Below are 13,742 nucleotides of genomic sequence, written 5' to 3'. Positions count from 1 at the left end.
TTGGCCAAAATAATACAAAATTAAATAAATACATATGTATATAGAGACATACTGTAATAATGAAGTAAATAATGAAGATTAAAACCAATTACAAACAAAAAATTCTGAAAAAAAGAAAAGAACTATAAGTAGTCTTTTTCTCACAACGTGTCAACTTTTTTCTTATAAAATTGGCAAAAATGTCTCGTTCTTTCTGTAATATTGCAACATTTTATTGTAAAATTATTACTTTTTAATGCAAAATGGTGATATTTGTCATGTAAAATTCTGACTTGTATCACAATATTGCCAATTTTTTTGTTGTTCTTGTAAAACGTTGACATTTTTTGAGTAAAATGACGACTTTAGTCATAATTTTGCCGATTGAAATTCCGGTTCTTATTATAATATTGCCAAAAAGTTTAAAGTTTTCTTACAAAATTGTGACTTTTGTCGAGTAAAATGACGACTCTTTTCATAAAATTGCCAAAATGTTAAGCTTTTCTTGTAAAATTGTAATTGTTATTGAGTAAAATTCCAACTTTTATCGTAATATTGCACAAAAGTTCAGTTTTTCTTGTAACATTTTGACTTGCGTTGAGTAAAATGACAACTTTTATTACAATACTGCCAAAATTCTACGGTAGGCTTGGTGTTCCTGGGATTAAAGGTCTGACCTTTTCTCCTCCAAACATATTGCTGGGTATTGTGGCCAAACAGCTCCATTTTTGTTTCATCTGACCACAGAACTTTCCTCCAGAAGGTCTTATTTTTGTCCATGTGATGGCAGATGAAACAACAATGGAGCTGTTAGGCCACAATACCCAGCAATATGTTTGGAGGAGAAAAGGTGAGCATAATACTACCACCACCATGCTTGACGGTAGGCGTGGTGTTCAACCTCCCTCAAGACCATGGTGAACAACCTCCCTCAAGACCATCCAGAACCGCACAGCCCCTTGTGCTAAGTGTCACTAAAGGGGGTCTAGCAAAGTGGTAACTTTAAGACTTTAATGTGGGGCGTGCTTTATAAGTTTTTTACAAGTAATAAAGATCTTATTAGAAGATCTTAAAGGGGGACTTGTGGTAAGCAGATCAGAATCATATCCATATTTCAGTGTTACTTCTTTCTAAACTCCTATAGTCATATAAAGAATAGCTAGTATTCTTCCTTCTTTTGAGTCTCATAGTAAGGTGTCTGCCTTCTGGATTGGAATGTGTCAGAGTAGAGATAACTCGGAGTAGTCTAAACAAAGGGAGTGGGGGCGAGGGACAGAGGGAAGATCACGGGACTTCCGGGGGTTTGAGGGAAGACCGAGCTAGACCGGGCGAGGGAACGCTGGTGTGCTAGATTGGTCTCACGTTTGTCCTCTAAGCTTGGAGAATAAACCACAAAATACCAACTACTGCTTGTTGATTGAATATAAACATCAGCTTATTGCCATAAAAAGAATCTGGGAGAGACTAGTAATTTGAATTCCCCATTGGAGGAATGCTGGTCAACGCAACACTGGGTGTTGTGGCCAAACAGCTCAATGTTTGTTTCATCTGACCACAGAACTTTCCTCCAGAAGGTCTTATCTTTGTCCATGTGATGTCAGATGAAACAAAAATGTAGCTGTTTGGCCACAATACCCAGCAATATGTTTGGAGGAGAAAAGGTGAGCATAATACTACCACCACCATGCTTGACGGTAGGAATGGTGTTCCTGTGATTAAAGGTCTCACCTTTTATGTTTCATCTGACCACAGAACTTTCCTCCAGGCGGTCTTACCAAACAAAAATTGAGCTGTTTGGCCACAACACCCGGCGATATGTTTGGAGGAGAAATCTAATCATTAACTGGTTTCTTTTGGCTGGAAGTGGCACAGCTGTGAGAGCTGCTGAAAGAATTCAACAGAGATAGAGAAAAGAAGGAAGTGGAGCCAGAACAATGAAACATTCTCTGGTGGCTGGGAACAGCCCTGTGGTCAAACTGGAGACTGGCCAAGGATCTTTCCATCAATTAGTTGATTTTTCTATCTATGGCTGAGCCTCGCTGCCTTGTTCTGCCCGTCTCTCTCCCTGCCTGTGCCCGTGTTTCCACTGCTGGCTGGCTGGAAGAATGCTTGAGAATGTAGGACACTTAGAGAGCACAAGCTCCTCCTCCATCACTATTACTAACAATCGCAAGAGTACAATGCGGCTGTTTGTTCGCCGGACTTCTTTAAATGTTCTCATTTCTCAAGTGCGGGTGGCAAAAGAGCATTTATGAAAGTACATCTCACAATTGTTGCTCTGCATGCCGCCTGTCATCACGCCGCCTGTCATCACCACGTCTCAATTGCACGGGAAAGTGGAGATGTTTCCAATTGAGTCAGTGCTGGTGTCACATCTCACCCTCGTGTGGTCTGCCTTCTTTTCCTTTGGCTTTTTCTATCAATGTTGATATTCTACATATAAACAGTATCATTAGTCTATACAATTGTTATAAGTACACCTCTGCATAACATGGTATCTTTCATAACGGGGGGGGGGGGGTTTCGCAGCTTGCTGCAAAGTTTGTTCCCCTGGGATGCAAACGGACTTTTCCGGACAAGGGTAACAGGTAGGAACATACAAACCCCGTTTCCATATGAGTTGGGAAATTGTGTTCGATGTAAATATAAAGTGAATACAATGATTTGCAAATCCTTTTCAAGCCATATTCAGTTGAATGCACTACAAAGACAACATATTTGATGTTCAAACTCATAAACTTTATTTTATTTTTGCAAATAATAATTAACTTAGAATTTCATGGCTGCAACACGTGCCAAAGTAGTTGGGAAAGGGCATGTTCACCACTGTGTTACATGGCCTTTCCTTTTAACAACATTCAGTAAAGGTTTGGGAACTGAGGAGACACATTTTTGAAGTGGAATTCTTTCCCATTCTTGCTTGATGTACAGCTTAAGTTGTTCAACAGTCCGGGGGTCTCCCTTGTGCTATTTTAGGCTTCATAATGCCAAACACATTTTCAATGTCTGGACTACAGGCAGGCCAGTCTAGTACCCACACTCTTTTACTATGAAGCCATGTTGATGTAACACGTGGCTTGGCATTGTCTTGCTGAAATAAGCAGGGGCGTCCATGGTAACGTTGCTTGAATGGCAACATATGTTGCTCCAAAATCTGTATGTACCTTTCAGCATTAATGGCGCCTTCACAGATGTGTAAGTTACCCATGTCTTGGGCACTAATACACCCCCATACCATCACACATGCTGGCTTTTACACTTTGCGCCTGGAACAATCCGGATGGTTCTTTTCCTCTTTGGTCCGGAGGACACGACGTCCACAGTTTCCAAAAACAATTTGAAATGTGGACTCGTCAGACCGCAGAACACTTTTCCACTTTTTATCAGTCCCTCTTAGATGAGCTCAGGCCCAGCGAAGCTGACGGCGTTTCTGGGTGTTGTTGATAAACGGTTTTCGCCTTGCATAGGAGAGTTTTAACTTGCACTTACAGATGTAGCGACCAACTGTAGTTACTGGCAGTGGGTTTGTGAAGTGTTCCTGAGCCCATGTGGTGATATCCTTTACACACTGATGTGGCTTGTTGATGCAGTACAGCCTGAGGGATGGAAGGTCACGGGCTTAGCTGCTTACGTGCAGTGATTTCTCCACATTCTCTGAACCCTTTGAAGATATTACGGAGCGTAGATGGTGAAATCCCTAAATTCCTTGCAATAGCTGCTTGAGAAATGTTTTTCTTAAACTGTTCAACAATTTGCTCAGGCATTTGTCGACAAAGTGGTGACCCTCGCCCCATCCTTGTTTGTGAATGACTGAGCATTTCATGGAATCTACTTTTATACCCAATCATGGCACCCACCTGTTCCCAATTAGCCTGTTCACCTGTGGGATGTTCCAAATAAGTCTTTGATGAGCATTCCTCAACTTTATCAGTATTTATTGCCACCTTTCCCAACTTCTTCGTCACGTGTTGCTGGCATCAAATTCTAAAGTTCATGATTATTTGCAAAAATAAAAAAGTTTATCAGTTTGAACATCAAATATGTTGTCTTTGTAGCATATTCAATTGAATATGGGTTGAAAAGGATTTGCAAATCATTGTATTCCGTTTATATTTACATCTAACACCATTTCCCAACTCATATGGAAACGGGGTTTGTATTTATGAATTAATTAGGACAAAAGACAGGAACTGAAACAAAAGGAAAGCGTGCCGATTGCACGAGAGGCTAAGGAACATAAAACTTAACGCAGGAAACATACGCTAACACTTAGCCTGAATATGGACATAGAACAAAGAAAACTTACTCTGGCACGAAACAAATAACTAGCAAAAAACTTGGAATCAGACATGGAACGAGCAGCATGAATTAAGCATGAAACTGTGGCATGAAACTGTGGCATGAAAAGAGCAATGACGCCAGGACGACTAACTGGCAAAGACAGGCTTAAATAATAGTCTCTTGATTAGAGCAGGTGCGTGTCCCTAATCAGTCGCCATGGAAACAAAACAAACAAGGATGTACTAAAACAGGAACTATTGGAGTCTTAAAACTAACAGAAAATAACGAAAACATGATCCAGACCACAGATCATGACAGTATCCTTATTAACAATAAAGAAAAACTAAAAAAACAATGAATATAGATCACCTTATAGCAAACAATAACCCTATTAACATTGTTTTTAGTCTCTTACAAAATCAATTTGCCTGAAATGTAAAAAAAAATAATTAAATAGTTATTTAAATTCTGAAAATGTTTTTGACCCACTTGAACCATTTAATACTGAAAAAATCAAAATCAAATAGAGTCAATAAATAATAACAAATTCGAATTGATCAGCAACATTGACTCTGGAGCACACTATATAAAAAACAATATAACCTACAAAACACAAATTAATAAAACCATTTGTGCTTATATATATTTTTTTTAAATCAAAATGAGGAATGTCAATGAGCACGTTTTGTAGTGCAGACTTTTCAAAGTGAGGATTCGAAAAGTGTGCACTGCAAAACAGATCACTGTCGTTAGAATTATACTCAGTATATCTAGCCATCCAGTTTCTACTGTTTGTTGTATAAAAAATGTAAATAATAGTAATAATAAAGTAAGATCATATTAATGTGTTCATGTTTATTCACAGACCTTTAACATGATATCTCATATCAAATATATCATATCAATAAATACAATCAATAAGCATGCAAGGTGGCTGTGGATTTTGTAACAATAGGAATTGTTATTCGTGTTTATGTTGCATACTGACCTATTTGAGTGGCGGACCGGACGCCAGCGATGATATACACTATATTGCCAAAAGTATTTGACTCCCATGTGAACTTGAAGTGCCATCCCATTCCTAACCCATAGGGTCCAATATGACACCTTTTGCAGCTATTACAGCTTCAACTCTTCTGGGAAGGGCTGTCCACAAGGTTGCGGCGTGTGTTTATTAGGAATTTCCCACCATTCTTCCAAAAGCGCATTGGTGAGGTCACACACTGATGTTGGTGGAGAAGACCTGGCTCCCTTCTAATTCATCCCAAATGTGTTCTATCGGGTTCAGGTCAGGACTCTGTGCAGGCCAGTCAAGTTCATCCACACCAGACTCTGTCATCCATGTCTTTATGGAATTTGAATTGTCCAAAATGTTTTGGTATCCTGGAGCATTCAAAGTTCATTTCACTGGAACTAAGGAGCCAAGCCCAACTCCTGAAAAACAACCCCACACCATAATTCCTCCTCCACCAAATTTCACACTCGGCACGACGCAGTCCGGAATGTACCGATCTCCTGGCAACCTCCAAACCCAGACTGGTCCATCAGATTGCCAGATTCTGATCATATGGATGGGTGGCCAAATACTTTTGGCAATATACTGTGTTGTTAATTGTGACAACTACATTTTGCCAAAAAAACTAACTTAAAAAGTATAAATCTGCCATAAGGTTAGCATTTTTCATGCCTACTAATTGTTCTCTTCAAGCATTTTGTAGCACTCCACACTACAAAATTATAAAAGTATGTTGTGTGATTTGTGCTGGTATCGTATCTGGTAAAATCGGTATCGGCCAAAATACTTACGGCTCCAATATCGGTACCATGTCAAAAGTGAAAAAGTTGTATCGGTACACCCCTAATTATTATTATTATTATTATTATTATTAAGACATGCACCTGGGGATAGGCCCCTCCCACCTCCAAAGGCATGCACCTGGGGATAGGCCCCTCCCACCTCCAAAGACATGCACCTGGGGATAGGCCCCTCCCACCTCCAAAGACATGCACCTGGGGATAGGTTGATTGGCAACACTAAATGGTTCTTAGTGTGTGAATGTTGTCTGTCTATCTGTGTTGGCCCTGTGATGAGGTGGTGACTTGTCCAGGGTGTACACCGCCTTCCTTGTCCAGGGTGTACCTCACCTACCTTGTCCAGGGTGTACCCCGCCTACCTTGTCCAGGGTGTACCCCGACGTCCGCCCTTATGCCCCTCCCCGCCCCCATTATTATTACTAATATTATTATTATTATTATTCATATTAGGGAATAAGCGGTAGAAAATGGATGGATGGATATTCAAATGATTTTTTTAATAAATCAAACAAATTAGAAGTTTAGCAACCAAGTCTGAGAAAGTGTTCAAACTTCCATGAGTCAACACATATTTCCACTTATCAAAGAATAACTATTTGTGCAACTATAAAAAAAAAAAAGTTTCAAAATCCAGCTGTGTCAGATTGTTTAACTTTAGAGAGCAAAGTGGGTTTTAGCACCAACAGTTAAAGACTATTAACTTCATCAGCCCAGGAGCACTAATTGGCATTTCTCCTCCACAAAAGCTAAGTATTCTGTTCTTGATGTCCAACTAAACTATATTGACAAAAGTATTTGGCCACCTGCCTTGACTCACATATGAACTTATAGTGCCATCCCATTCCTAACCCATAGGGTTCGATATGACACCTTTTGCAGCTATTACAGCTTCAACTCTTCTGGGAAGGCTGTCCACAAGGTTGCAGAGTGTGTTTATAGGAATTTTCCACCATTCTTGGTGAGGTCACACACTGATGTCGGTGGAGAAGGCCTGGCTCTCAGTCTCCATTCTAATTCATCCCAAAGGTGTTCTATCGGTTTCAGGTCAGGACGCTGTGCAGGCCAGTCAAGTTCATCCACACCAGACTCTGTCATCCACGTCTTTATGGACCTTGTCATGTTGGAAGAGGAAGGGGCCCGCTCCAAACTGTTCCCACAAGGTTGGGAGCATGGAATTGTCCAAAATGTTTTGGTATCCTGGAGCATTCAAAGTTCCTTTCACTGGAACTAAGGGGCCAAGCCCAACTCCTGAAAAACAACCCCACACCATAATTCCTCCTCCACCAAATTTCACACTCGGCACAATGCAGTCCGAAATGCAGCGTTCTCCTGGCAACCTCCAAACCCAGACTGGTCCATCAGATTGCCAGATGGAAAAAGTGTGATTCATCACTCCAAAGAAGGCGTCTCCACTGCTCTAGAGCAGGGGTCCCCAACCTTTTTGTAGCTGGGGACCGGTCAACGCTTGAAAATTTGTCCCACGGACCGGTGGAGGAGGGTGAGGGGGGGGGGGGGGGGGGATTTTTTTTTTTTCTTTTTTTTTTTTCATAAAGAAATAAATACAATCATGTGTGCTTACGGACTGTATCCCTGCAGACTGTATTGATCTATATTGACATACACATACACAATATGTATATATTGTGTTTTTTATGTTGATTTAATTTTTAAAAAATAAAATAAAATAAAAATTTTTAAAAAAATTGTTTTTTTTTTTATTTCTTGCGCGGCCCGTACCAATTGGCGGCCCGGTGGTTGGGGACCACTGCTCTAGAGTCCAGTGGTGATGTCCTTTACACCACTGCATCCCACGCTTTGCATTGGACTTGGTGATGTACGGCTTAGATGCAGCTGCCCGGCCGTGGAAACCCATTCCATGAAGCTCTCTGCGTACTGTACGTGGGCTAATTGGAAGGTCACGTGGCGTTTGGAGCTCTGTAGCAACTGACCTAGATGCTGACATCTCTGTCACTTTACGTGGCCTACCACTTGGTGGCTGAGTTGCTGTTGTTCCCAAACTCTTCCATTTTCTTATATAAAGCCAACAGTTGACTTTGGAATATTAAGAGACGAGGAAATTTCAGGCCGGGATTTGTCGCGCAGGTGGCATCCTAAGACAGTTCCACGCTGGAAATCACTGAAAGCGGCCCAGTCTTTCACAAATGTTTGTAGAAACAGTCTCCATGCCTAAGTGCTTGATTTTATACACCTGTGGACACCTGATTCTCATCATTTGGATGGGTGGCCAAATACTTTTGGCAATATAGTGTATGTCCCATGTGAGGAGTTACAGGCTTGAATGGAATAAAGTAAGATTCTTGAGTGGGAATGTTTTTGATTTAAACAGCTGGGTTGTATTTCCAATGAACTGAGAGTGTGTGCGTGTAGTATAATTGTGTTGTCGTACAGACATGACATACAAATATTCAGCAGACCTTGCTTAAATACAACCACTTTTTGGTCTCCCGCCATACGCTCCATAATTGTCCCCAAATAGTCCCCCCATGTGTTTGGTGCTGTGCAGGTAGCATGCGAGGCTTTATGGGAGCGTTCTTGGCGTACAACAGCTGCCTGCTGAGGCTGTAAAAGGCATCTGAGGAGCGGGAGTGAACATTAGCAGCAAAGTTGAAAAGGTCAAAAAGGGATAAAAATGAGTCCACGTTGATGACACCGGTCTGTTCAGACTTTTCATTGTTTATTGTTTTGACTCAAACAAAGATCTTGGTTGTGTGAGTTGAAAACGGAATGATCACATTAAGATCACATGATTCAATCATTAGCATCAACTTCATGTTTGCTTGTTTTGCAAATAATATTTTTTTTTAAATCACCGGACATTTTTCAATGAGTTTTAACTCAGGGTTCCTGTCAGGTTCAAACACTGATGACATCTATTAAACAAGACAAGAGGCAAAGAATTAAACGGAGACAGAATTCAATTTGGACTCAATATTGAGGAGAGTCGTCTGTGCACTGTACCCTTGTACAGTATCTCAGCACGTTTTGCCAAAAGATCCTATGGTACAGAAACCTCTTTTTTAAGCGACGCAGCAAGTGAGTCATTTAGCTGGTCACTTATCTTGGACTGTAAGTGTCTGACATCCTTGGTACTTCTAAAGCAGGGGTGGGCAATTCATTTTTACCGGGGGCCGCATGAGCAACCCGAGCACTGCTGGAGGGCCACACCGACAATATTTCAATTAAATTTTGCTCAAATTATTTTTGATATACCGTAAGATAAATAATAATAATAATCATTTAATTTAACCTAACTTAACTTTATACAAAAGCAGATTGCTTTTGATGGTTTTATTTTTAACACTGTCTTACACAACACTTCCTGATGTATAATACAATGCAAAAATGTCAATTTCTGTCACTTTATCCTGCATCCTCTTTAAAAGTCCAACATTTTTCCCTGTCAGATTTGGACAACCATCTGTTGTCACACCTGCCAGCTTGTCCCATTTCAGTCATAACATGTCCAAACACGCATTTACCTATGTGAACAAGTCATTACCTGTGGTTGTCTCTTTAATTGACTGCATGGCTGCCAGCTCCTCCGTGATTTGAAAGTCTCCAGTTATCCCACGTAAGAAGATGAGCAGCTGGGCGGTGTCACGTACATCGCAGCTCTCATCCAAAGTCAGTGAAAAACAGTAAAAGTCGGCCGTTCTGTTCTTCAGCTGAAGCTCCAAGTTTCCAGCGATGGTCTCAACCCGCCTCGTTACAGTGCGTCGGGAGAGTGACACGTTCTCAAATGCGCCCCTCTTCTCCGAGCATATCAGCGCAACAGAGTCCAATAAGCACTCCTTAATAAACTCTCCGTCAGAAAACGGAGATTTTGTGAAAAATGACGAAACTTGTCCTGATGGCTGCATCTCTGGGGGTGTGAAATTTGGCAAAAAGTCCTTGTTGGGTTTGCAGTTTTACCATCAACGCATCAGCCTCCCTTGCGCACGCTTCACCAGACAGATTCCGGTATTTTTCCTCGTGCTTCGTCGTGTAGTGGTGATTCAAATTATATTCTTTAAACACAGCAACCTGTGTACCACAAATTAAGCACACGGCTTTACCTTTAATTTCTGTAAAGAAACACTTGGCAGTCCATGTCTTGTTGAAAACACGCCATTCCTCATCAACTTTTCTCTTTTTAGCGTCTCGGGGGTAACCGGGCATCACTTGTCGCCGTGCAACTTCACTCACAGGTTACACATGGACATACGCCAATAAATAACACTTTTCAAAATAAAAGCAGCACAGTTGTATTGCACACACGACATAGATGTTTTTTTTAATTTATTTTGTCATTTGTGATTGCCGCTGTTCACATTCGCTCACAATCGCGCACGAGCATACGTTCACACGGAAGTAATAGAAATAACGCTTTTCAAAACAAAAGCAGCACCCTTGTATTACACACTCGACATAGATACTTTTTTTAAATTATTTTGTAATTTAGGATTGGCCTCACGCGGGCCGGACAGGGACGCACAAAGGGCCAGATGTGGCCCGCGGGCCGCAGAATGCCCAGGTCTCTTCTAAAGTCTGTATGAATGTACTCTTCAGCTATTGAACATCATTACTTCTACTCAATCGGTGACTACAATGACCAAGGTCATGAGAGGGAATATTTCAGACTTAAAAGGCATTAGTGCACTAACTTCTTGTCATTATTTGTTCACGTGTGCAACATTTTAATTCTTTGTGTTTCTCCCTTTTGTTATTTTAGATCACAACCATCTGAATAATGCAGCCTTGTCTCCCCTGGGACCTGCCATGGCCTTGTCTCACCCTCACAACAACCTCGGCATCGGCTTCAACAAGTATTCCTCACTCAAGGGAGTGGGTAAGTATTTCACACAGCAGGACCTGCGAAAATTGCCATCTAAAATCAAAATTGCGCTCTAGCGCCCCCTAGGAAAAAACAAAAACAAACTGCCTGTAACTCCCACTAGGAAGGTCGTAGAGACATGAAACAAAAACCTCTATGTAGGTCTGACTTAGACTTACATTTCATAATTTCACATTTTCGGGTAAAAACCAACAGAAAGTTGGCAATTTCCCCTTCAAGACAAAATTGTACTAAAAACACAAATGTTTGCCTCTTTGAGCTGTCATTTGACCCCCTTAAAATACTTCAAAACTCACCAAACTTTTCACACACATCGGGACTGGTGGAAATTGCCATCTAAAAAAAAACCGAACCCCAAAACTCAAAATTGCGCTCTAGCGCAATTTTTTAATAAAACAGAGAAAAAACTGCTCCTCAGAGGAAAACTCAGACAAAACTGCTTGTAACTTCAGGTAGGAACGTATAAGAGACATGAAACAAATATGTCTATGTAGGTCTCACCTAGACCTACATTTCATAGATTAACATCCTTCAGCAAAAATCAACAGGAAGTTTGCAATCCCTCCTTCAAAACAAAATTTTTGTTAAAACCGGTCACCAAACATCAAACATTATCTCCTCTGAGCGCGTTTGTCGTTTCGGCTTCAAACTACTACAGGAGAGAGATTGAATCCTTCTGATTAAAAGTTGACCACGGCGTTTTGGAAGGTGCTACCGTTTTGATTTTACGAGCCTTCAAAGACCCGCTGCGCTGATGCTGCTCCGCTGCCTATAATGACAACGTAAAATGGAATTATTTCTTTTTAGTCCTCAAAATTCTACACACAATACCCTATAATGACAATGTGAAATGGGATTGTTTCTTTTTTGTCCTCAAAATTCTACACACAATACCCTATAATGACAATGTGAAATGGATCCGCTGCTGTGATTTTACGCGCCTTCAAAGAAAACAACCACTGTGCCGCAGCACCTAGGAAAAAAACACAGACACAACTTCCTCTAACTCCCAGTATGAATATCGTAGAGACACGAAACAAAAACCTCTATGTAGGTCTCACTCAGGACTACCACTGGACTAAAGCATTGGGACACCTAGGACTAGCACCAGCCAAAATGCGGACCCGACCAACGCTGCTTGCAGCTTTAATTATACATGGTATTTCACACACTAGATTTAAATACTCATACATAGTATTTCACATAAAAGCTTTAAATACTTATACATGGAGTGCTAATGAGGTGGAGTACATACTCAACATTCATAAGCAAGGTGACTTACATTATGACTAATAGGGCCGCTTGTGTTTCCTGTCTGTATTACACTTGTTTAGAGGGGCTTATAGCCCACCTCTGATTTCGTATCAGCATGTGCAATAAGAGTGACACGCACATTAGTTCCAGCTGCAATAACACTCCACGTCTCTCTTTAATTGCCGTCGTTCGCTCGCGACGAAAGGAAGTCAACGAGACCTGTGGCTGCTCCCTGAGGTGACTCCACCCCGAGCATTTCGGCAAATAATTACAAGTCACGCACTCATCCGGGACAGAGATTAGTCAAATGGATTTAGACGCTGTCCAAGGGAGCAGCGAAGGACAACAATTTGAATTTCAGAAGTGGGAGAGACACAAGGAGGGTAACTTGAAGGGTGGCGTGGTTTGAAGGGACCAGATGCAGAGTCAGATAGTTTATTTTTTGTACAAAATGACCACAATGACATTAATATTAGTATTTTCAAGATTGCATTCTGATTTAGTTGAATGTTCACCTTTTTATATTCTGACTGGAAATGGAAACATGTCCGAGATTGACTGACCAAGCTTGCATTCTCATTCCCTTAACCCAATTTGTACAACCTTTGACTGTAGCACCAGAGTCCTCCTGTTTGGATTTTTTATTTGTCTCACTTGTTCGTGATTTATATTGCTGTGTGAAGGCCGCCTTGCTCTTTTCTTGCATCTGACCGCCGATTGGTCGGTTGCTGCATGTTGTCAATCATTGTTACGCTGACAAGAAGGCAGCCCCAGAAAGCCAATCAATAAACTTGTGGGCTGTCGAACGGGACAAGCTTTCAGCCTGAGTGTCCATTTTCCGCCTGGCCCTAGTGTTTGACTAGTCTCCATTAGGGCTGTACAATATAGGTAGGTGGGTCTTTATTGTCATTGCACAAGTACAACTGAACTTTGTTTTCAGCACAAACCTGTTCAAGATTAGACAAACAAACAGTGTACAGGGTTACAGAACAGGAACGCTGACGGGTCGCCACAAGGCGCCCCGCAAAAGATGGGAAAAAGGTAAATGCTGGGGGAGGATGAGTAAAAAAAATACAATCTAGACTGGACTCCAGTCTGTAGTGGGAAAAAAACCTCCATAGCAAAGCACATACCATATTTCCTTGAATAGCCGCAGGGGCGCTAATTAATTTAAAACCTCCTGTCACTCCGGCATTTACCGGAAGCCTGCGGAATGGCTGTGCATGCGCTAATTATTTTAAAACCTCTTTACCAAAAGGAATGCGGTAAATTTAGGCGTGCGCTTTGAGTGTGATGTAAGCATACCATCATGAAAAGCACATTTAATAAAAAAAAATGTTATTATGGTCTTACCTGTACTTATAAATGGAGTCAATTTGCAGCTCCTTCTGACCAAAAGCATCGATAACTTGTTTATAGAAGTCTTCCTTATTTTCTTTCTTCAGTTTTAAAAGTCTGTCCGTCTCGATGGAGATATTCCTTTAATTATTACCTTCTGCTTCGATTGAAAGTCCACTTTAGAAAACTGTTTTATTTTAGATACCGGTATGTAATCCTC

The 13,742-nt window shown here is 41.0% G+C and overlaps 1 protein-coding gene across 2 annotated transcripts in view; it reads left to right on the top strand.

The window, feature by feature from the left end:
- The window catches only part of LOC133651782 (protein shisa-8), a 648,746-nt gene that overhangs the window by 607,180 nt on the left and 27,824 nt on the right, over positions 1-13,742 (top strand). For both annotated transcript variants that reach the window (XM_062049905.1, XM_062049904.1), the window contains one exon: positions 10,808-10,924. In XM_062049905.1, the coding sequence (XP_061905889.1) occupies positions 10,808-10,924 (117 nt within the window). The remainder of the gene's footprint in view (positions 1-10,807; positions 10,925-13,742) is intronic.

Source organism: Entelurus aequoreus, linkage group LG06 (assembly GCF_033978785.1).
Source record: "Entelurus aequoreus isolate RoL-2023_Sb linkage group LG06, RoL_Eaeq_v1.1, whole genome shotgun sequence".
Taxonomy (NCBI): Eukaryota; Metazoa; Chordata; class Actinopteri; order Syngnathiformes; family Syngnathidae; genus Entelurus; species Entelurus aequoreus.
This window is presented reverse-complemented; position numbering and strand designations above follow the sequence as displayed.